Below are 24,884 nucleotides of genomic sequence, written 5' to 3' on the forward strand. Positions count from 1 at the left end.
AATTTTTTTAATTATAAAAATTAATATATTAAAATAAAATATTTAATCTTTAAATATGCTTGATGTTTATTTTTACATTCCTATTGAAACAAATAATTCCTAGATTCATGTATTCCATTTTAGGTCTATTATAGCATATGGATTTGTTGTAATGATTTAAATTACATAATTTTATCATTATTTTATGTTTAGAAAAAAAAAGAAATCTGAAAAAATCCTATGCCAATGAATTTCAAATTTACGCAAAATACTTTTCTATTTCTAAAACGTCCAATATATATTTTACATCTTCTACGTGAAAATGTATTTCTTTTTATTATAAATTTTTGTTTTAATACAAATCAATAAATAAAAATTTATTCTTATTTTATTTTATTATAATTTTAAAAAAATACATAAACTAATATATAGATTATTTAAAAAATCTATTTCGTGTAATTTATATTAATCACGTAAATTCAAAATAATGTTTAAATAATATAAAAAATAAAAATTTATTACTTTTTATAATGAAAATATTTTTATTATTATTTATATATAAAAATAAATTTACATAATTTTTATAAATTACATAAATAATTTAGATATTACTTTAGGCAACTTTCTTGATTTATATAATTGGTATTAAAAAACTTATTTAGTAAATAGTTTTAATAGTTAAAATGAAAATATTAACATGTAAATTTCTTAAAAAATAAATATTAAAATTCTATTGATTTATATAATTAAAATAAAAATAACTTACATATTAAAATAAATTTATGCAGTAATATGTATAATTTACATATTAATCGATGTATTGATTTATACAAGCACAGTAAAAATAATTTGTATATTAAAATCAATTTATAAAATGATTTATGTGAATAATTTATATATTAATCTATGAAAATAAATTATAAATTGGTATAATTAAAATAAAATATGTAAACCATTCAAAATATAAAATATAAAATGTGAAATGATATAAAATAAAATTAAATTAAAAAGATTTATATATTAAATATTTTGTAATTTATAAATTTTTATAATTTGAAGAAAATTAATAATTATTAACTAATGATATATATAAAATAATAGTTATAAATTTAAGAAAATAAAGTAAATATTTTAGTAATTTATTATCTTATCTTTAAATAAAAGGTTATAATTTCAATTCGTATCAAGATCATTTTTATTTTTTACTTTAATTAATTGATTGTCACGTTATATCAACAAAAAAATTATTTATTAAAAAACAAATTTACTTATTCTAAATAAGAGAATTAAACATCTTAATTTAACAATAAAGAGACTAAAATCACATATTTAAAATAATAGGAGACGGAAATTACAATTTAACAAAATAAAAAAAACTTAAATATGTTTTTAGTTTCTCAAATATAAATTTTTAGTCCTTCAAATTTAAAGTTGTTTGTTTGGTTCCGCAAAATGCTCTTTTTTGTTCTTTTAGAAAGTGTAAAAAAAAAATCATAATTTTTGATATTTTTTACTGTCATAATTTTTTTTATTTTATGACAGTTTTAACCGTCATAAATATACATTAAAATATAAAATAAAAAATCGAATTTTAAAGATGAAAAGTTGTCATAGATTGTAAATTTTTTATTCCATAGCTAGCTTGTGCAGCAAAAAAGGACTACAAGTAAATATTTTATGAAAAAAAAGAGGACTAAATTTCTTTTACTCAACTTTAAAGGACAAAAAATATATGTAAGAAAAAAAATTATGAGACAAAGGAAACACTGTTTAAAAATAGATTAGTAAGTTAAGAAAACCGATCAACATAACAGTGTAGTTATTGCACCCACCAATTCTCACGCACAACCACAGATAGAAATATCTTTTTTTTTTAAATAAAATAAAATAATGGTTGATATTAGTCCGTACTTTTTTAAAAAATAATCAGAGCCTATGCTGTACTTTTCGAATTTGGATTCTCTCAATTACTTGTCCAGTTCTCCATTTATTGTTTTGGTTAACAGGAGTGCCAAAGGCCCAAAATAAACCTAAAGTATGCTAGAAAAGGAACGTGACAGATACATGCCACGAAATAAACCAAAACTAAGCTAGAAAGGAACGTGACAGTCACGAAATAAAATAGATGAAAAAAATGCTAAGGTAGCCTGGGAACAATATTGCTGTAATAGTATCTTATCAAAATAATATTATTATCGTATTATAAGGTCCATCAATGTGAAATCCATTTAAATATTTTAAGATTTTCGAGATAAAATTTAATTACTGTATTAAATAACATCTGATTTGGACTTTTGAGGAAAATATCGGACGTTGGAAAAAAAAAATTATAAGTGTACCCGGACAGGTGCATTGATTAATGATTATGACAGCCATTAATTATTAATAGCTGCAAGCTAAAAGGGAATGAAATCACACTCGTTTCAGCCAAGCAGTGAGAATACTCCAGACTCCAGAGTTCAACCATATTCCTTTAGAAACCACTCATCTCATTAATTACTTCTCTGCCCACCTCTTTATATCTCTCTTTTCATATCATTTACCCAAAATATTTTTATCATCACCACGATATGGACAAGTGATGTATAATGTTTACGGTGGACAAATAAATAATTTCCGTTAATTTTTTTAATTAAATATAGAATAACGAGGATTCATCACATGTAACATTTGTTATCATTTTTTACTCATTAAAATTATTTTGCACGTTAGTCCTTATATTGTTCTCAGTTGCTCGATTTGAAGATTCTACTATGACAATAGTCATTAGTTACCTTATTTTTGTCCTGTTTTAGAGTTATATATTTCTTTAAAATAAACACACTAATGTTTAATTCTGAACAAATATACAATGAACTATATATTAGTCTTGGACTTAATTTTTGGATCATTCTGAAGCAATCATTTGAGTGTTTATTTTACAATATTAAATATGATTTATTGTGTGTATTTTTTTATATCTTAATTACATTCTCTGAGACAATTTAATTTGTAAATTGATGACATTGGGTTAATTGTTAAATGAACAACAGTAGGTAATAGAGTGAATCATTAGGAATTATAAGATTAACATGATGATGGAAGAAAAAATAAAAAAAGAAAAATTTATGAATTTGAATCTCTTCCTAATGACATTCAAAAAAGAAAAAAAGAAAACAGAGTGAACCGTTTCACAATTAGGTATAAGGTAATTAATGCAAGTGACCTCCATGTTTTGGATGAGGAAGAACTAATGTCCAAGTTGGTGTGAAGGTAACAATTATCTTGATTGGAAATTAAGAAATAGAGGACAGGAAAACGTGCAAGGTGGGTGCTTAATAATACTGTATACTAGGAGACATCCTTAAGTGTAGGGCTTCCACTCACTACACACATGTACTCATCCCTATTTAACTTCGCCATGGTCATTGCCTAACTTGAGAACGACCACGTACGCCTTAATGGCGTGTTTGAATTACTTGTGCCAACTTTTATTTCCAGCAAGCAATAATGTCTTTACTTTTACGATGAAATGATCTCGAATTTCGTGCCACCGCAAATTGAGGAAAAACAAACACGTACTTATTCAGGTTCTCAGCATTCACCAAAAGGCACCATCCTAACTTTGAGACTCTAATTTCTCAACATAAAAGGCTTATACTCTCATGCCAACTTAATCAAGGGTTTTGCTTTAAATACTAATGTACGAGTGCATTCTTGACTCGACCCTCCGTATGTAACTGACTACATGTTTTTTCTTTCTTTTTTATTAAAAAAATAGGAGAAATTATTGAGTTTTTTTTTTTTGAAAGGCAAAAATTTATTAAGGATAATTGGCAACACAAGGTGTGTTCCAACAACCAAACAAATTATTAAGTAGCTTATTGAAATTATCATAACCCACATTAATCTCTATATAGCATGTATTTTTGAAACACCTTTTTTCTTCTAAAAAAACAGCTGAAATCCCAAACATGCTTGCAGGGAAGTGTTATTAATTAATTTTCTCTTGTAAATTAAAAAATTTAAATATGTATCTTGTAAAGATTGGTCAAGACCATAAATACATAATGATTTTAGATTACTTAGTAATTTTTCTAATTTTAGGGTATAAGGATATGATACCCTAATTCAACGAAGGAAAAACGTTTTTAATGAGTTTTTCATAATTTTAAGGATTAAAATGATCTATGCTTACTATTTTAACTACTAATATTATGTTTTACTCTTTTATTGAATATGCATGTTTCTTAAGAAAGATTCATCACACCAAGATGCTTGCACAGATTACTTTGCAATGTTCACAAGCATATTCTGTATGATCGTACATGCTGTTAATTTTATATATAGCTAGCTTTTCCCCTTATGTAATAATCATAACAGTTTAAAGAAAGAAAAACTCTACTGTAAAAACATGATTGCAGTTTGCAGCATATTTACTCCACTCCATATGAAGAACAGTTCGTGTCATGTGAAGTCTATCTGCATGCCGGGACTAAAAGGGGAAAGTCTAGCTGAATTTAACCTAAAAAGAAATAATTGCATATCATTATTGGATCAGCATAGGTAATTGAGTGATGGAATGTGGATCAATCATTGTTATAACCAGCACGAGTCATTGTATTTGAGGGATTTATGTTAAAAAAAAAACCACAAGTACTGCATGCTGAAATGCCAAGGGATGCTTCTGGTATCAACATTATGATGCTGGCTTTGCTGTAATAAACTTTAGTCAATGCAAATTCAAAACCAGGTTAATTATTAGTTGCATGTTAATTTGTTTTCAGCATTAAAAATATTCGTACTTCGGATGAGTGTTCTTATTGTCTTCACTTGGATTGAATCGATGAATTGTGGTCCACAATAATAATTGGCATCGGCCAGTAGATTATATTATACAATTTCAACAGTTAAAGAAAATTACAAGATTATTTGATAGAAAAATTTTCACGGAGGACTCATTTGAAAAATAAAGGGTTAAAAATAAAAGAGAAAATCATGAATTTTTTAGGAACAAAAATTTAATTAAGCTTGAGAATAATATTGAAAATTTTAACACGAATGGGTTTACGAATTTTAAGTGTCATGTGATTCAGTTTTTTTTTACTTTATTTTTATTTTTCCCTCTCACCTACCCATGATTTGCAACCCTGCGAATTAATATTTAATATTGTTCCCAACTTCCCATGGAATGAGTGCCGTGCCTTTTTCGTGAAGGATTTCATAAAAGTAATTACTAAGAGCTATCGTTCCTCTTTCAATTAAAATACTAAAATATAAAGTTTGTGAACGTATTACTCATGCTTCCAGGTGTTGCTTCTTCGTGAAAAACAGTCTTCAACTGACAGTACTATTTTTTCAAAATAAAATTACACTCTTCAAGTCCTCCAATCATACGAATGACTATATCTTTAAGAAATGACTTAAGCTTCATTAATTATTGTAAAAATTTGCTCCGAAGTATAATTATTTACCACAACAGACTATATCATTATTTGACATCATAATTGGAAAATAGTACGTAATAGAAACGATTTGAATGTTTAAATTTAAAATTAATAATGTTTAAGTCGTCATATATTTTAATATAATTTTTATTGCAAAAATATAGTTTAACTAAATCATAAAAGAAGCCAAACTAATGGACACGTTCGATTTGTAATTTTTTAGTATTCGTTGTTTTAAAAAATATTTAATATTGACTAGGCAATCTTAATATGTGTCAACAATAATATATAACAGAGTGCTTATATGTAAAGTAGTGGATTTTATCCCCAGTATATGAAGTGAAAAATCAGAGGCAGAACATTTAGAATATTCATTGTCTGAGGGGGAACATAAACCTTCTGCGATCCACCAATTGAACCATGACCGTATTCAGAAATAAGCAAGGTCCCTTTTCAACATATTTTTTGGTCGAGGCTTGCAAGGTTTTCTACTTTTGGATTCCAGACAGCAAATTCATAAGATGCTTATTCTTAAAAAATTCAGACTATATTGATACTTTTTTTTCTTTACCATTTGCATTTATTTTTTGCATTCTTTTTCTTATTTTCAACTTGAGAAGATTCATGAAGATGCTGATATATTGCTAAATGGACCAAATCGGCCAAGTGATTCATTTGGATGCTATTAATATATTTTGTAGTCTATAACAATAGGGAGAACCAAAGCTTTTATAGGCCAGTTGATTTGGTACCCATACCATAACACATGTGGGTCTACATGTATCCAAGTCTTTAATTTTCATGTTTCTAACTTCTGCAATCACTACAAGTCTACACTAATTAAGTCATACAAGACACTCTGATTTCTCTTTTGTATTTTTATAACATTATATTAAGTTGAATTTATTGATGAAAGTTAAGGTTTGAGCATGCAACTTGATATGTGATAGCACAACCATGCGACCCCCACAATTATTGTGTAAAAAATTTGTTAGGTTGGATAAGATTTAGTGGACAGTTTCGAATGAAACGGATTTATTCACGAAAAATTTGATCAGAAAATGTGGAACACAGATGGTTTTGTCGCATTTGTGCAACAAAAAATGATACTTATTTTGGTCAACCATATATAGCAGATCATAATTGCATTAGATAATTTCTCACTTAAAGCAAACGGATGAAGATAATCTTTTCAATCTTTGATCTGCATGAAAGAAAGTCCATGGCCCCACAGAGCACTAAACCAGTGATTTTGACATAAAGAGAGAGAGAGCGAGGTGAATCCCATTTTCTTTTCATTAGGAAATGGTTGGGACACAAGAAGTTCTGCACGACCAAACAATATAAATGTGAATGTATCATAGCATGCAAATGGCAATTCAGCATTTGTTCAAAGGCACAGCCCTAGTGCCTTATCTCATATCAAAAACTAAATAAAAACAACCAACTTGGGACCCCCCACTATAAAGGGTGGCCATGAGAATTCATATTGTGTCATCACTAGTGTAGATGGTGGCATCTCCTATTTCTACAAGTGTGCCCCACTTCCCACACTACCAATGACCCTCATGATTCTCAAAGCTCAAAAGGGCACTATCCAACACCACACATGGGGTGCCACCACACAGGATCATGATGTTGATGTAACCCTTCTCTCTCTAAAAACCCTCAACCAGCTTGTCCCATTTTTGCTTATGTAATACAAATATTTCCTGTTTCATGCTCTGAGAGATCAAAGAGAAGGTTTTCTTTCTCAAACTTGGTGGATTTGGTCATGGAGAAAAGCAAGTCATTCCCTGAATACTCCTGCTCTTACACTGAATTTGGGTTCAGTGAAAGATCCAACTCATACAATTTCAATGGGCCAAACCAGAAGGGAAATGGGTTTTCTGCATCAAGTGATCCAGAACTCAAGAGAAAGAAGAGAATCAAGGCCTATAATGTGTTGACAGTGGAGGGAAAGCTTAAAACAAGTGTCAGAAACAGCTTCAAGTGGATCAAGAACAAGTTCAGTGACATTCGCTATGGTGTGTGAACTATATGACCAAACATAAGAGTTGCTTGCCATGGGGCTAGCATGTGTTCAGTAATATCAACTTTGAAGGTAAGGCCTTTATAAAGGAAAATGTTGCAGTGGTGTATTTGTGAGGTAAGATGTTATGCATAAAAAAATGATGAGAGGACTAGCTGGGTTGGAATATGTATATGTTCTGCAAACAAGGGTTTCTTGGCTGGTTTTTGGTAAGAGGGAGAGCAGCAAACTAGCATGCTTTGTATCAAACATGCAAGAATTCAAAAATGTTTCTGAAAATTGTGATTAGTAATAAACTCTAATTCTTATGTTTAGTCCATTTCTTTTTGGATGTGTGCTCTGCTGTCTTAACTTCTCATTCAATGATCTGAAATAGTAGAAATCTTAATATAGTTTTCTACTTTATAATTTTTAACAATGAATCTTTCCTTTATATCATATTCTAGAAACTTGATATTTGAGGTCTAGCTACTTTATTAATTGTTTATAGCTTTTCTTTTTGGCTAATTTTTTAGGCATGGCTAAATACAGCTAATAAAGTAACTTCAAACATTCGTTACTTCACATGATATAAGAGACAACTTAGATTTATCATTCACTTTTACCAAGACATATACATAAATTCTTAATTCCTTGTCAAAAGTTTTGTGATGGTACTTATCAAGTTCCAATATCTGCAATCTAAACAGTATTTTATGGGCTTCAATTTCTATTGTTGACTTTTTCAAGAAGCAGACAAGTCTAACTTGGATCTGCCTAATTTAACTTGATCTCCCACTGAAATATTCTCAAAAGGCTAATCTAAATTTTTTCCTTTCATTCAAGCCAAACTTGCCTAAGAAACGAAGGTAAACATGCCCGTTACAATTTGCATATTTGTAGTTGGATTTGATCATTGGAGTTTCAATACTCAACACAAGACGCATGGTTCTAAAAAACCCTGTGATTAAAGAGTTGAATAGTTTCTCTCCATAACCCAAATTTACATGTGTCAGTCCCATATTCAATATGTAACATTTATTTGTATAAGTAAATTCTCTCTCTTTAATATAATCATCTCTTTGTTTCATATTAACAACTTTAACCCTCCAACTCATTATTCAACAATTTATTTTTAAACAGTCCCAGGAAAGATACTCTAAAGCCAGTGATTAACACTCAACGGTTCCTTACACGTTGTAGTCTATTTTCTCTGCATATCTTAAAATCCGCGAGTCCAAATTCAATGACTGAACTCTTTCAATCAATTGATCATGAAACAGAAAACGGCAAAGGATTAAAACAAACAAGTAGGAAGGATTATAGAGATTTAGACTAGGCTATCATGGAATGTGACACCTTAACCCACAGTTCGTCATGAATGATGTGGACAACTAAAATTTCCTAGGCTTGACAATGATATGAATAAGCAAATACTTAATTTAATTATTGATAACACTGGAAAATGATCAATTACAAGTTCCAAAGCCAATTTTATGTCTCTAGCTCTACATTCATTGTTTTCTTCGTTCTTCCGAATTGACAATTTGGTGACTAATTACGTGAAACTTTGACAAATTCCATTACAGATTGTATAAAAAAGCAGAGGCAAAAGATTGAACAATTTAGTGCAAGTTTCTTCCCGAAATAATTAAACAAAATATTTAGATCTTTAATTCTTCCGTTAATGATTATTTATTTTCTATGAGAATAATGCTATGTACACATCACTTGCAGTTACATTAGTTGATCCTTGCTAACAACTTATTATAGTTAGTCCCACCTGAACATAAGAACCAAAATGTGTGTAGCAAGCAATATTATTTTTTCCGTAATAATTTTATCATTTAAACATCAAATAATTGACATTATATTTGACAATTTATACGATTATGTCTATCTTTCACTTTCATCTCTTTCCTATACACACCTATAAAAAAAAAATTTCTTTTCCAAAATTAAAGGGACAACAACCACTATAGTTGTACAAAAATTTTGCTGTCCCCTTTAGTGTTAGAAAAGTATTTTTGAGATGTGTGTATACGAAGAAGATATGAAGTGAATGAGCAATAAGAGATAACTGTATAGAGTATCAAATATGGTATCAATTATTCGATGCTCAAATCTTGGAATTGAACCATGTGCATGAAGTTATGCCAAGGAAATGAATGTATAATTCAATCGTAAAGTTCATTTACAATCTAATCAAAGAGATTTGGACAAGCATGCAACTTGGGCTGATGCTTATTGAACAGAAGAATCAAGATGTTAGGAGAGTGGGTTGACAAATCAGAACACACCAAGAGTGCAAAGAATGTGTAGAGCTTTTCAGAATACATCAAATACTAAAATAAAAATAACCATATTGGCCTTTACATAATCTCGTATAGCCTAATCATCAATTTCCAAGAGTAAACGTTCCTCCCTTTTTAAGTATCTAAATTCTATGGTGGAAGCTGACCTGAAAAAGTGGTCAGGTCTGTGTTTGCTTTCATCTTTCTTGCTAGCGTTTGGTTTTGACTTGGGTAATGGAGGAAGGTTCTTGACGTTTTTTTCACCACCATTAACATGGTGATGGGTTTTTGGAGATAGCTTTTGATCTAAAGCTCCAAATGGAGATAGAAAAAAAGGTGATTGATCCTTAGCCTCTCCTGGGTTTACACTAGATGAGGTACTACTTGTGCTATCCATGTCTTCAGTTGGAACAAAAGTTTCAGGTTTAGCATTCCTTGTCAATTCCTGAAATAATATGTGAATCCAATACATCAAAAAACGTACATTAAATTATTTGTAATACATTTACATAACCAAATGATAACAAAAAGAAAGCATGAATAAACATCAACATATACATAGAACAAAGTAAAATATTTGTAGTTTTAAATTATTGATGTATTTCTCTTTTTCTTTTTGGTATTGTTGTGTCCATGGAGACATAGCACCAGCTTTATTTTATCATGTGGTCTACTGTGAACAATATTCCAACTGTAACAAGCGTGGACCAAATATATATGTTAACCTCAAAAGGTGTTCCAAGCAAACACTTTCTCTGGCATAATGAGAAACTAGTCAACACAACCACAGCTATTGGGAAACCAAATAGAAGGAAACGTAACAGGGAAGTCTTGGTTCTATCTCAAGGTGGACAAAACAAAAAATTGAATCTAACCGCATCAAGCATGAGTGGGCAATTTCAATTTGTCATTAGTCATAGTATGTCCTAAAGCACAATGTTTAATACCTCCTTAGAAGATACAGTATGTTCTAATGGGCTCTTAGATGTTGAATTCTTGCGACGCTCCATATATGTACGAGAACGCCTGATTTTAGAGTTCATGTACCTGTAAATATTAGCAAAGCAATAAGATATTTTTCCCAGTACTGAAATTAAGAATTTAAATCTTTTAGTCAGTTAATATTTTATATAATTATCACACTAGAACAAATGTATCTGGATTAATTGTTCTATGCCGCATGTTGAAGAAAATTCTGTAGCATAAACATATGTCAGAATCACCCAACCCAAGCACAAATACCAATATGGGGAATGAAACAAGTAACAACTTCTGTATGAACTGTGAATCAAGCTGTCCATTTTGGGGGCAAGAGAAGGGTTATAGAAGTTACTCTCATCAGAATATGTTGCCTAAAATCTCCACTCTCTTGTACAAAAAGGATATACAGAAATGAATTTGGCGTTGTCTTGCATTCAACTTCTGGAAAATTCAAATAGAATTACTTTATTGACGGCAACACAGATGGGCAAATGACTCTCATGATAAAAGATGAAAAAACATCATGCCATAGATAATTGACAGAAGGATCCTTTAGTCAACTAGTTGCAACAATATACTGCTTCAATGAAACAATAGTCAGCTAAATTCCGAAAACAGAATAACCCATATGGTACAACTCTGACTATGACAATAAGAGATGTACCATTAATTGCTATCATATATGCTATGAAAATAAGGATATGTACATGGGTAACAAGTTGACTGAAGCCATTCTCAAAGCCTTAATAGCTAAAAACAACTTACTTGATCTGTTCATTGGCTTGAACAAATTCATCATCCTCGCTGACGATAACAGGCAGACCAGAGAGGTCACATGCCAATGGGCTTGTAATGAAAAACTGCATGCAAAAGACACTTGTATGTGGGAATTTTGGAGTAATTTAGGCATGTAATTATTTCGTAGCTGTTCTTTAGGAATTGCATGCTGAACTTAATGTTATTGCACATGTTTGTGTGTGACTTCTCATCATGAAAATGATTAGTCAAATCAAAATGCGTAAGGTTGTTAAACCATTAGCACACAAGAACGAGAATACACATGTGCATGTATAAGATATGTATTCTATTAATTGGCAACTGGAAATTGCAAATTCGTAGCCAACAATTGCAACTGGAAAAAAATTCAATCTTATGGAAAAGTAATGTTGACTGTGTAGTGTAATGGTTCAAAGTCAGAATAACTTAAGTCAGGAGTAGCCATTGTTGTCTTTACTCTTTACTAACCTGATTTTTAAGAGCTTTAGATGCACTGCCACGGAATGCAGGATCCAAAGCGAGCAAAGTGCACAAAAGACCTAAAGAAGATGGAGGGAGATTCTTTAAGGTTTCTACAAGGCTAGGTCTATAAGACTTTGGAGGTCTAAAAGTTGTAGAAAGTTTCAATTTTCTCCAATACTCCTCTGATGGTGTACCACATAGCCGGAAAATTTTATGAAGCTGCTCAATCTGGAAGCATGGAATTTCATGATTAGCGGATCTAGAAAATTGTATTCAGTAAGATATGCAGACAGCATAACACAAAATTATATAGAGCAGAAATAAAACACAATTCAAAATATAAAAGAATTTCACAAATAGCCAAAAATACTTAAAAAGATAAAAAGCCAGTCATTATCTTCATCACCTCATTTCTGCCAGGCATGATTGGAATTCCTTTAAACATTTCTGCCAGGAGACATCCAGCACTCCATAGATCAACACCAACTCCATACTCTGTGTCACCTAACAATAACTCAGGAGCTCTGTACCATAGTGTCACAACCCGGCTTGTGAGAGGCTGGTGACGCTCTGGTCCATAAAAATTGGCTAGACCAAAATCTGCAATCTTAAGCATCCTATTTTTGTCAATCAAAAGGTTTGACCCCTTTATATCTCGATGCAGAATTCCCCTGTCATGGCAATGCTGAAGACCTGAAAGAAATTGATGCATATAGCACTTGACCTACATCCACTTTTTAAGATCATTAAGGAGAATAAAGGGATCCAAATGCTAAAATGACCAAAGCATCAAAGAGAATCTTTTAACCTGTGGTTCAGTTAGTCTCTCTTCAGGACGAGCAATAACTGCCAAATCTGTTTGCATGAAGTCAAAAACTAGATATATACTGTATTGCATTCGTGAAGTGGCTAATCCTATGAGTTTTAATACATTGGGATGATCCAGTCTCTGTAATATCATAATTTCTCTTGCCATAAACTTAATGCTTTCAGGCTCTGATGTATTGAATTTAACCTTCTTCAGGGCCACAATTTCTCCTGTTTCTTGATCCAGAGCTTTATAAACATTGCTGTAGGTTCCTTGTCCTACCTGCAAAACGTAAATAACATAAGCTAGGTAAATTAGCTTGCTCCCTCCTGCCATTATCAGTTAGAATAGCCCTTCAGTTTTGGTTGCCAAAAATAATCTATACATTTAACAAAACTTGCATAGTAGATTGTCAATAATTATGAAACCATAACTTTTTTAATATAGATAGAAATCAATACCATGATTACATGAATGCTTGAAGTTTTCATAATATATCAAACATAGTACATACTATTAAGGTTATGATTAATAATGCTTTGAAAACGATCATGCACTGCACAAACAATAGAACTGTCTTGCACCTTACATTGCAAACAATAATCGCCTAATTCAAATAACCAATTCTCAATGCAAGGGTAGATAACTTTGGAACTCCTTAGATTCAACAACAACAACAACAACGCCTTATCCCACTAGGTGGGGTTGGCTACATGGATCAACTTCCGTCATAATGTTCTATCAAGTACCATACTTCTATCCAAATCATTAAGTTCGAGATCCTTTTTGATAACCTCTCTTATAGTCTTTTTGGGTCTTCCTCTGCCTCGAATTGTTTGCCTTCTCTCCATCTGGTCTACTCTCCTCACTACAGAGTCTACCGGTCTTCTCTCTACATGCCCAAACTACCTAAGTCTATTTTCCACCATCTTCTCTACAATAGGCGCTACTCCAACCCTCTCTCTAATAGCTTCGTTTCTAATTTTATCCTGTCGAGTCTTACCACACATCCACCGCAACATCCTCATCTCCGCTACACCTACTTTATTCTCATGTTGACTCTTGACCGCCCAACATTCTGTTCCGTACAAAATCGCCGGTCTTACCGCAGTCCGATAAAACTTTCCCTTTAGCTTGATCGGTACCTTTGCATCACATAACACCCCCGATGTTTTTCTCCATTTCATCCATCCTGCTTGAATGCGATGATTCACATCCCCTTCAATTTCTCCATCATACTGTATTACAAACCCAAGATATTTAAACCGTGTGACTTGAGGGATAATATGGTCTCCTATTTTCACCTCTGAGTTAGAAACCCTCCTTCTTTTGTTGAACTTACATTTCATATACTCCGATTTGCTTCTGCTTAGGCGAAAGCCATGTGTTTCTAGAGCTCGTCTCCAAGTTTCCAACCTCTCATTCAACTCCTCCCTCGACTCTCCAAGGAGGACTATGTCATCTGCAAAAAGCATGCATCTCGGCGCTATCTCTTGGATTTGTTCCGTGAGGACATCCAGAATTAAGGTAAAAAGGTAGGGGCTAAGGGTTGACCCTTGATGCAAACCAATTGTGATGGGAAAATCGTCTGACTCTCCACCCTGTGTCCTAACACTAGTCGATACCCTATCATACATATCTTGGATAGCTCGAATATATGCAACCCTAACCCCTTTCTTCTCTAGAGCTTTCCACAAAATCTCTCTAGGCACTCTATCATACGCTTTCTCCAAGTCAATAAAAATCAAGTGCAAGTCTTGTTGGTCCATGCGATATTGCTCCATCACCCGCCGTAATAAATAAGTCGCTTCCATGGTCGACCTTCCCGGCATGAAACCAAATTGATTCTCAGTAACTTGAGTCTCCTTTCTTAATCTCCGTTCGATCACTCTTTCCCATAATTTCATGGTATGACTCATGAGCTTGATTCCCCTATAATTTGCACAATTTTGTATATCCCCTTTGTTCTTATAGATTGGCACTAACGTGCTTCTCCTCCATTCCTCCGGCATGCGTTTTGATCTCATAATTTCATTATAGAGTTTGGTGAGTCACTCAAGACCTCTATCTCCAAGAGTTTTCCACACTTCAATAGGTATGTTGTCTGGCCCCACCGCCTTACCGTTACTCATTCTTTTCAACGCTTCCTTTACTTCCTGTTTCTGAATCCGACGATAGTACTTATAGTTCCGGTCCTCTTCTCTTGTGTCTAGACTGCTAGAGTCATATCCATATCCATCATTAAATAAGTTGTGGAAATACACCTTCCACCTTTCCTTGATATCTTTTTCATGCACTAAGACTTTGCCTTCTTCATCCTTAACACACTTTACTTGATCCAAATCTCTAGTCTTCCTCTCTCTACCCTTAGCAAGCCTATATATAGATCTTTCTCCGTCCCTGGTGCCTAGAGCTTGGTATAGTCCGTCAAAAGCTTGGGCTCTTGCCTCACTCACCGACTTTTTGGTTTCATTTCTAGCTATCTTATACTTATCCCAAGTTTCAGAATTTCTACACCTAGACCACTCCTTGAAACACTCCTTTTTTACTCTAACTTTGCTCTGAACACTTTCATTCCACCACCACGATTCTTTACCCCTAGGTCCAAAACCTCTAGATTCACCCAACGTCTCTTTAGCCACTTTAATAATCTCTTGGGACATCTTGTTCCACATATCATTTGCACTTCCTTGTGATTGTCCACACCATCCCTCCCATATCTTTTATTGGAAGATTCCTTGTTTCTCACCCTTCAAGTGCCACCATTTGATCCTTGGTGCTACCATAGGACTTCTTCTCTTTGCCCTATCTCTAATTCTTACATCCATAACCAAAACTCTATGTTGGGTAGTCAAGCTCTCTCCCGGGATAACTTTACAGTTCAAGCAATACTTTCTATCAGACTTCCTGATAAGGAAGAAATCTATCTGAGAACATGTCCCTCCACTTTTGTAAGTGATAAGATGTTCCTCTTTTTTCTTAAACCATGTATTGGCTATAGAAAGATCCAAAGCCTCCGAAAACTCCAAGATGGATTTACCCTCCCCATTCATCTCCCCTAGGCCAAAACCCCCATGCACCCCCTCAAAACCTCTAGCCACGCTACCTACATGTCCATTGAGATCCCCTCCTAGGAAAACTTTCTCTCCTTGGGGTATATCCTGAAGTACCCCTTCTAGATCCTCCCAAAATTTTACCTTAAAGTGTTCTGCTAACCCAACCTGAGGTGCGTACCCACTAATAACATTAAAGGTGTCTTGTCCCACTACCAATTTTAAGGCTATGATACGATCTCCTACTCTTCTTACATCCACGACATCCTTCTTCCACTCCTTGTCCACAATAATCCCTACCCCATTTCTTGATATGATTTTTCCCGTATACCACAGCTTAAATCCCGAGTTGTCTAATTCTTTCGTTTTTTCACCTGTCCACTTAGTTTCTTGTAGGCACATAAAATTGATCTTCCTCCTCACCATAACATCCACTATTTCCATAGATTTTCCAGTAAGTGTGCCTATATTCCATGTACCAAAGCGAATCCTTCTGTCATGAATTAGCTTCTTTACCCACACCCGTTCATGAAAATGTGGGAACCCTTGCTTACTTTTCACTACATCCGGGCGGCGTTGCAGCGGCCCTTGCTCTTTTGACACTGTACTCGAGCCATACAGCGCGTTGCTTCCGGGCAACGACCTAGCATTCACATTATTACGTAATTGATCCATGTCGTAGAGATTCGACAAAGTTTTACGTTGGCTGTCGAAAGCCTAACACAACCCTCTCTTTTTATCCGGGCTTGGGACCGGCTAAGATTCAAGGAGAGAAAAATATAAATTGCAGAACAGAACACACTGATGCAACATCACGAAAAATGTTCCAAATATTTTTCAAACACGATATGGCATATTGATGGACTATGCACCGAATATATAACCAAGTAATTTTGTATGAGAAATTTTATAAAAACATATTTGTACTTGGAATTCGCCACAACTCAGATTAGTCATTAACGCTGATGATACTCTGTACTAAAGCCATGGTGATCCAAAAAGAATTCTCCACAACCCTTTATCATATTCATATCCTAGCCTTGTCCAATCCATATGATAATTTAAAACCTACACAGAACAGAACTAAGAAACAAAGACAACCTTATCAATCATTTTGTAGGATTCAGCACTCCTGGGAACCAAGCCAGCCAACACTTGTGTAGGAACATTATCAACCAACCACTTTGGCCACCCATCAACCATATCATCCTCAAAGCAACACTGGTTTGCCAAGTTCTTATCATCACGACGTGTGACTCTCCTCCCCTGTCTTCCAACCACCTTGCCCTTATGATGAAGCCCTTCAGCATTGGCAACACCAGACTCAATAAGTTCATTAGTTTGCTTTCTGGGTTGTTCTCTTCTCTGATGCAGCCTTTCATACTCCTTATTAGGTTCATGATGTCTTTGACCGGTGGATCTTCTATGAGCAACAAAGTCGGTACTTGGCACACAGCCATTATCCAACTTCAACCTGTCTAGGGTCCTGTATTCTGGACCTTCTTCCAAATCCAATGGCTTGGCCTGAACACAGCCCATAATAACGGGTGTTCAGTTTCTATGGACTATGGATGCTGCAGCTCCAAGGAAAAGGAGAAGATAGAAAGAGAGAAAGAATAATGGGAGAAGCCGACCATGGACGGCACATTTTGAATGTTGCTGTGGGTACTCTCACTCACAGTCACACAGGCAAAAACAATGGGAAAGGGTGAAACTTGAAAGTTGCAAGTGAGAAGATCAATGGCAGACATGGAGTGTCACAGACACCAAGAGAGATATGAGTGGTTTTTTTGGAGCCTTGACTTTTTCCTAGTAAACGTAAAATATTTTTCTTCCAAATATCATTTATTTTATATCTAATGTTAGTATCTGAATCTGAATTTGAATTAAACTATTTTGATTAAAAACCACAAATTATTATGATTTGTTGGTTGAGTGAGTGTTCTGTCTCTGGCACATATGTTAGATCTTTTATTCTTTTCTTGGGTCCCACGGCCGCAACCTTCTCAGTATTCGGATACCCAAGAAGATTCCTTATATCTATGCTAACATCATATTCAAGAAGATTCCTTATATCTATGCTAACATCATATTGGAGTTTAAATTTCATGTAATGTGATTATAAGGTACCTTTGACCCCCGGGGGGAATGAAAAAGAGTGTTGACAAAAATAAGAAACGGAGTAAGGTGAAAAATAAAATGAATATAAAAGTCTCAGATGTATTTGTGGTTGAGTGTGATTCGATTTTTCGTGATCAAATTAAGCTTAAAAAATATAGGTGATTCAATTTAATTTAATTTTATTAGAATATTATTCTATTAAAAAATTTATATATTTTTTTATCTTTTAAATTAAATTATATTAAAAAAATTATTAATAATAATTTATCAAACTTATTAATATATTAAATATTTTACAATAAAAACTATCAAATTTACATCATTTTATACAACTTATATCACTTATCTAATGAGATTTAACTTAATTGATTGAATATTATACATAAATTGTCATAAACTCTATTTTACCCATATTTAATTCTTTCCTTTAAACTAAAAAAGGATCCAATCGAAATATATTTTCCAATGTTTAAGATTTTTCTAAATGAACATCTATCATCACACATAGGTGGGGTTGACAAAAGAAAATAACATCATAATGTTTTGAATAATGATTTCATTAAATATCATTTAAAAAACATAAGTATTTATTTCAATTTAAATATAAAAAATTACTGACATCATTGAATGACTTTTTTTCACCATATTTTTTTGTTTACAACTTTCATCTACTTCCCTCCTTTCACAACATCCAAAATAAAACATTAAAGTTATTCGTGTTTTGGACATAATTTTTTTATATGTAGGAATTGAATTTAAGGATTTTAGAAGTTTTAGAAGTATTTATACATATTGTTTAATCAATTTAGATAGATTCTTTTGATGTTTTAGATATAAATTGGTATCACCTAAGAAGCCTATCAAAATATAAAATTTCATTATTAGTAATTCCTTGTATCATATGATTTTTATGTTCATTCTTTTACTTGGCATTCTACCTAAGAAAGACATTCTGAGAAATCAATTATATACGGAGAGAAGATTAAATTTTGGATAAATAACTAAAATTTAATCATAAAAAAAATGTATCTTTTCCTGTAAAAAAATGTAACTTTTAAAAGTGATTATGTAACCCATTATTCCATTTTGATCGAATAAGCCTTCTCATTTGTTACTTGATACACCTAATGCAACCAGCAGTCTAAAAGGTACGTGACCATTAAAAAAATATTGGGAATAAATTTGTATACCTATTATCCAAGTTATCATGTAATTAATTCTAATTTTAATAATAAAATATTATTTTATTTTCATTATCATATTTTACTATTTGACTAAATAATCCATTTGATAATGTCCTTGATTAAAATTAAAGACTTGTTAATATAATAGAGATTATAATAATGAAAAACAAGTTTGTTCTAATTTTAATCTAAACCATTCTTGATCATAGGATTATTATAAATAGAATATCAATAATCCGGATAGATTAATATATATGTGATAATATTTATTGATAAATATTAATAGATCTCATTTATTAATTTACATATATAGATGAGTCACATGTTAATGTGATCATTGAACTTATTCAATTGAAATTTTCTAATGGTTAAATTTTACCATAAATTGTCAATAAAAAATTCTCAAGAAGAGGTATAATAGTTTTCTTTGACCTGAGATTGTCATAGTAATTAACAGATTATTTGTTGTATTTTGAATCCGGGCACTTAATGTTTTAGAACACTTGTTGAATGGATATTGGATATGATTAAATACCTGTAAAATTAATGATTAATCAAGAATGAATCCATCAACTCTTGGTAATGAGTTTGAGCTCTATGAATAAAATTATATCCTGACTAAAAGTAAATGAAAGAAGAAATGAATTTCTTAAGTCATTATGAGTTAACTCAAAAGGGTTTGACAGACCATACTCTAGAGTTAACCCAGAGATGTAAAGATGGAAAAAATTATTACACTACTCTTCTAATGGTTCTTGAAAGTAAAATGTTACTTCCTGCTATATATGGACGTTAAGGAGGGTTGCTAGAGGCCTACCTTGATTAATATATCACCTTAGTATTGAACTTACGAGATCATACACAAACGAGTATTCTAATCTCTGTTAAAGAAATTATTTTAATATTTAATTATTAATTAAATTAGAGAATTTAATATGATCAAATGATTAATTGATTTCAAAAAAGTGTATTATATTTTTGCTAGTACTGAAAATATAAATAATATGAAAGATTTGGTGAAAGAAGAGAAACAAACATGTATAATTTTGTATTTGGAATTTGAGTTGAAAAAGCGGCTAGATAAAAGTTTGACTTGGTCAATTATTATTTCAATTTTAATTGCTAAATGGTTAGCAATAAAAGATAACAAGAAGTAATATACCTTAAAAAAGATACTATCAATACTGATTTTGATTAGATCAAAATTTGGTATCCTAGCATGCTATAAATAAAGCCTTGGACTGTAAGTTGAAACTGATTCCAAAATCACTTCTCTATTCTTATCTTTTCACTTATCAAAGTTGTTGACGAATAGAGGTTAGTCTCGGTCTGAATACACGTAGAGTCTTTACACTATTCAAGAATTTTTATGCTTCAAGAGTTCATCAATAGATACATCTTTTAATATGTCATCTGTTTATAATATAATTTAAATACAAAATAAATCTTTTTATTCCACAATGTATTTTTGAACATTTTTTTCTTACAGAAAACCATGAAGATAGCAGTCTAAAAGGTATGTGACCATCAATACTGAACTGACAAATATTACTTTTTAATTCATTCCTTGCTAATCCATCTAAATTTGACGTAAAATCAGAAACCAATATTCTTACAGCATTGCATACAAGGTCATTGATATCAAATTATCAATGATTGTCCCTGTGTATTATTGTCTAACGTCAATGTCAATAAAATTCTAACAAAAAAATTAAATATAAAACAGAAGCTAAGCCACATAATTTTGTGTGGTTAACTATGAAGTTATCAGTAGTCGGCTCTAGACACCTAATCCAATGGTAATATTTTCAAAACATGAGAAATTTGGTTTCCATTGCATGTTAAAATAATGCATAAGATGTTCTGCATTAAAAATATCATTTTACTACTTTTTGAGTCTCCCACAAGGTGTAATTATACTCTTTGGATAAATCCATGCTCGGGCATGCAATGAGATTCGAGTTGTGAAGAGACAATATTGCAGGTTTGGATGGTATAACGAGGATTTTCAGGTCAGGGGAATAAATAATGCAGTTCCTATAAAGAATAATTTATGCTTAAATTATGACTGACAATATTACTCATTTCATTTGATATCTGATGCTAACTACAATGCAATGATTTATTATTATTATTATTGTACCCGACGTATTGTGAATGAGAATCATTTAAGTGATTGATCTAACCTAATATTTTCATACGCATAATCTCGACGGTCGAACTTCAGATCACATACATAAGGTATGGTTAACCATATTGGTGCTTAACCATATTTATAGCAAGACTTTGAGCATAAAGGACAAGGAAAATCATGATATTATTGTTATTTCATAAATGTGAAGACAAAGAAGCAAGCTTGCTTGCTTGCTATATATGAGGATGAAACAAATTGATGAACGATGTTTACGCTAGGAAAAGTTACATAAAAATATTGACAGTATATAATCTTATGGTATTCATTCCAAATCTACTATCCCAAAATTTGATAGAAGGATCTTTACTTGATCAACAAAATCTGATCCTGTTGCATACTCTGTTAGCAATCCAACAGCAAAACCAAACATAGCCCATCTGTTGAAACAAAAGTCCAGATTAAAAAGTCAAATAAATAGGCAGAGCAGAACTAGCATTGAGTATGCACATATTCAATGAAACAACTAAGGTATCATATAAAAATGAATACATACTCTTAAACACAATCAGTCAAGTTACTGAAAAGATCCTTCTGTGAGACGAGCTTAAGCTTAGAGTATCAAGTAATTAACAGCTGGATTAGCACTGAAGGAGAAAATAGTACTGCAATATTTATCTCCTTTCATATTTAATATAGAATAAATAATACTCTATTTTGACTGGTTGACAGAGTAAAAAGTCCATACCTATTAATCTTACATATATAATAAAATTACTTCCACATAGTGTCTATTTTACATTCACATAAGAGGAAATTTGGCCTGTTAATTCCCAGCAAGTTGAATATCAACACAAGGTAACTGAGCATGCTTATTTATTTGCACGCTTCAAGCCCAATTGACTCGTGCATTCGGTGGTGGGGGTGTTAAATATATAAAATAGTGAAAATCATCCACGAGTCTTTGCCTATCAGCTTAGGATTTGGGGATAATTAACATGACATTCTGAATGGTATGCAAGGTGATTTTCTTTCCAACTGAGTTAGGGCGTAAGTTATAATTCAAAAATTGAAGTGTATGTATATGTAGATGAGTTATTGTCCCTACCAATCATTGATAACTACCATCTAATTGATAAATTAGAAATTTTGGTTATATCAAATATTATAATTTTTACAATTGGCTTTTAGGCTCAGAAATTAGCTTTTGTCCATGACTTTGTTAGCAATTAAGTGTGCTAGGGTGATGCCTTTGAATTTTTATTTTTTAGTTATTTTTGTCATTACTTTTTACTCTTTTAGATTGTTAATGTTAGGAATTTAATGTGTTTTTTAATTGTTTAGGTAAGCAAAACACGAGGGGGAAGAAAGAAAGCATAGCCCAATGTCATAGCAATTGAATACTTGAAGTCAATGTATTGGAAATAAGCATGGATTACTCTTTGGATACATAGCATAATGCGCTGAAATCACACAGCACTACATGCACAATCAGGAAGTAGCATTCTGATTACTTGGCAGTTTCCACCATAGCACTATCAAGTTGGCGCCATAGCACTACCAAGGGTTTTTTTTCAGAAACACATTTTTGGGAGTCCTGGTTTTGCATTTCCTTGGAGCTTGGAGGTGGAAGAAGGAGAATCTTTCATCTTCCCATGGAGTTTCTTCTTTTCCTTTCTCTTTGTTTTTAAGGTTTTATTCATCTTTAGTTAAACACCTGTTTACTAAGCTAATGATTTCATTTGGCTTTGATGATATTTTAACTTAATTTAATTGAGTTATGCTATTAACAGTTTGCCTTGGTTGAGTTTCAATTGCTATGCTTAATGCTTTTGGATGCTTCGTTTTTTTTTTTTTTGGATTTTGGATGCTTGATCACCATTCAAATGTTGTTTGGCTCATGTTTATGCTAGGAACAGTGAGATATGAGGATGCTTGTCGTATTTAGTACTATGAATGAAGTCAATCTATGATAGATAGCTTTTTTTGTGTGATCTTTGCTTGAATTCCATAACACTTCATGACCTTACTTTGTTATTTTGACCTACAGAATTCGGCTAGTTAGTAGAATTTAGGTAAAGTTGTTTCACCAAGAGAATTTGGGTTATAACTAATTTAGGGAATTTGACCTTCAAAACAAGACACTTGAATTTTGGACAAGAATTTTAAGATTTGGGTGTGGCGTTGATGTTGGAGGTTCAATCCTCCGCCAGGCCACCTTTTTCCTTCCTCTACGTGCTTGAGCCTCCTATGTATATGTACCCTCCCCAGCAAAAAGAAAATAGGGGGCAAGCTTTACATGGACTCACACAATTTGGTCAGGTTAAGGTATCCCTCGTGCAAGAAGAGACAATGATGAAAATGTCAACAAATACAGGTAATTCATACTTTTTACTTCTGTATGAACCCAATTGAAAATAATTTGTAATTTTTAAATTACATTTCAATCTAGTCCTCCATTGGTTGCACTAATTTCTTCCAAACTACTGAACTTTTCCAATCTGTTTCCCTTCCTTATTTTCGTTAGCAATATCAGTAACAAAAACTACTTTAACAGAGTGACCATTAATTGCTTATTTCTCTAAAGCTCTCCCACAAAGTTGACAAAAAATAAGCTTGACATTCCAATTACTGGAAGAAAAGACCCAAAAAAATGGACCTAGAACTCCAAAATTGTTTGCAACCACCACAAAAGTGAGTTGTTCTTATTACCATCTTGCTTTTCCTTCTCCTCCATCATAACTACAGAACTAAGATAATCATGATTGTAACGAATTTGGAAGTACCATTTCTTGAAATCTGCTAGCCTATCGTCACAACGCAGACAGATTTAAGGTTCAGCCAATATTTTGATCACCACCAACATTCAACCAAATAGCAGCTCACAATTAACTAGTTCTACCAAGACCAACATTTAAAAAAAAAAAAAAATGCAACATAAACCCGCATAAGAAAAACTCCAACTTTAATAGGTCCCAAAAGAAAATTAATTTTTTTACCTTCCGTTGCTAATCTCATTTTTGCCAATGAAGCCAAAGAAAGGACCCTGATTTGCATCTTCCAGCTTCTTCTGTTTGAAGTACTCCTGCAGCTCCTTAGCCTTCTGCCTCTGAAACTCTAATGTAATGACATTCTTATCATCCCCAGCAACAGGAGAAGCCTTCAGGGGTGGAACCTGAGAAGGAGCTGAAGGCTTCAGTGGCTGAGGGACACTACTTGATGGTTCTCTCACTGAAGGAGCCACTGGTCTTCTCAGAGGCCCTTCAGTCTGGGAGTTCCTTATAGAAACAGCAGCATGAGGCTTGGAAGAAGAAAATCTAAATGATGAAGTTGATGAAGATGTGCATGATGGAGAGGAGGAACAAGCTGGGACTTTGATGCATGGAAATGAAGATGCCACAGACATTTTTTTTTTGTTGGATTGGGGATACTCAATCCTTATATTTTATTTTTTGTTAATTTTTAACTTTTTTTATGCATTTAACTTTTTCTTCAACAATTGGCCTTGTTTGAACCTTAGAGTTGGACATGTCTTATCAAAATCAGAGGGTGGGTTTGTGGACAAGGTTTGGCCAAGTATCCACTGGAAGGTGGCTCCAGTTCTGTGGAGGGATGCAAGGGCCTTAACTTGCACCATCAATGTCGTGTTTATGCTTT

The 24,884-nt window shown here is 32.5% G+C and overlaps 3 protein-coding genes across 4 annotated transcripts; 1 reads left to right on the forward strand and 2 right to left on the reverse strand.

Annotated features, from left to right (window-relative positions):
• The first annotated feature begins 6,886 nt into the window (after positions 1–6,886).
• LOC114402261 lies at positions 6,887–7,756 on the forward strand. The gene has a single exon (XM_028364771.1). The coding sequence runs from the start codon at positions 7,180–7,182 to the stop codon at positions 7,438–7,440; it is 261 nt and encodes an 86-aa protein (XP_028220572.1). The 5' UTR covers positions 6,887–7,179; the 3' UTR covers positions 7,441–7,756.
• Positions 7,757–9,577: 1,821 nt separating this feature from the next.
• Positions 9,578–17,577, reverse strand: LOC114403040 (probable serine/threonine-protein kinase At1g54610). The gene is made up of 7 exons (XM_028365753.1): positions 16,893–17,577; positions 12,739–13,020; positions 12,337–12,654; positions 11,937–12,158; positions 11,457–11,551; positions 10,658–10,757; positions 9,578–10,155 (listed from the first exon to the last, which is right to left on the reverse strand). The coding sequence occupies exons 1-7, from the start codon at positions 17,328–17,330 to the stop codon at positions 9,808–9,810; spliced, it is 1,803 nt and encodes a 600-aa protein (XP_028221554.1). The 5' UTR covers positions 17,331–17,577; the 3' UTR covers positions 9,578–9,807.
• A 3,812-nt stretch (positions 17,578–21,389) lies between these two features.
• On the reverse strand, positions 21,390–24,796 carry LOC114401751 (light-harvesting complex-like protein OHP2, chloroplastic). 2 transcript variants are annotated; one of them, XM_028364330.1, is made up of 2 exons: positions 24,227–24,796; positions 21,390–21,667 (listed from the first exon to the last, which is right to left on the reverse strand). In XM_028364330.1, exons 1-2 carry the CDS (start codon positions 24,631–24,633, stop codon positions 21,553–21,555), a joined length of 522 nt encoding a protein of 173 aa, XP_028220131.1. In that variant the 5' UTR covers positions 24,634–24,796; the 3' UTR covers positions 21,390–21,552. The 2 variants fall into 2 exon arrangements, with proteins under 2 accessions (XP_028220131.1, XP_028220130.1); XM_028364329.1 differs by lacking the exon at positions 21,390–21,667 and adding an exon at positions 23,072–24,034.
• Positions 24,797–24,884: the final 88 nt, after the last annotated feature.

The sequence above is a fragment of the Glycine soja genome, chromosome 20 (genome assembly GCF_004193775.1).
Source record: "Glycine soja cultivar W05 chromosome 20, ASM419377v2, whole genome shotgun sequence".
NCBI classification, from domain to species: domain Eukaryota; kingdom Viridiplantae; phylum Streptophyta; class Magnoliopsida; order Fabales; family Fabaceae; genus Glycine; species Glycine soja.

What these genes read in the sequence shown, in the direction of transcription:
- LOC114403040 (XM_028365753.1), bottom strand. Translation starts at nt 17,330, where the DNA reads ATGGGCTGTGTTCAGGCCAAGCCATTGGATTTGGAAGAAGGTCCAGAA. An exon ending in TCATGCCTGGCAGAAATGAG is followed by an intron (nt 12,159 to 12,336) that starts GTGATGAAGATA and finishes CCATGCTTCCAG; the next exon opens with ATTGAGCAGCTTCATAAAAT. An exon ending in CAAGCCAATGAACAGATCAA is followed by an intron (nt 10,758 to 11,456) that starts GTAAGTTGTTTT and finishes TAATATTTACAG; the next exon opens with GTACATGAACTCTAAAATCA.
- LOC114402261 (XM_028364771.1), top strand. Translation starts at nt 7,180, where the DNA reads ATGGAGAAAAGCAAGTCATTCCCTGAATACTCCTGCTCTTACACTGAA.
- LOC114401751 (XM_028364329.1), bottom strand. Translation starts at nt 24,633, where the DNA reads ATGTCTGTGGCATCTTCATTTCCATGCATCAAAGTCCCAGCTTGTTCC. An exon ending in AATGAGATTAGCAACGGAAG is followed by an intron (nt 24,035 to 24,226) that starts GTAAAAAAATTA and finishes TTGTGACGATAG; the next exon opens with GCTAGCAGATTTCAAGAAAT.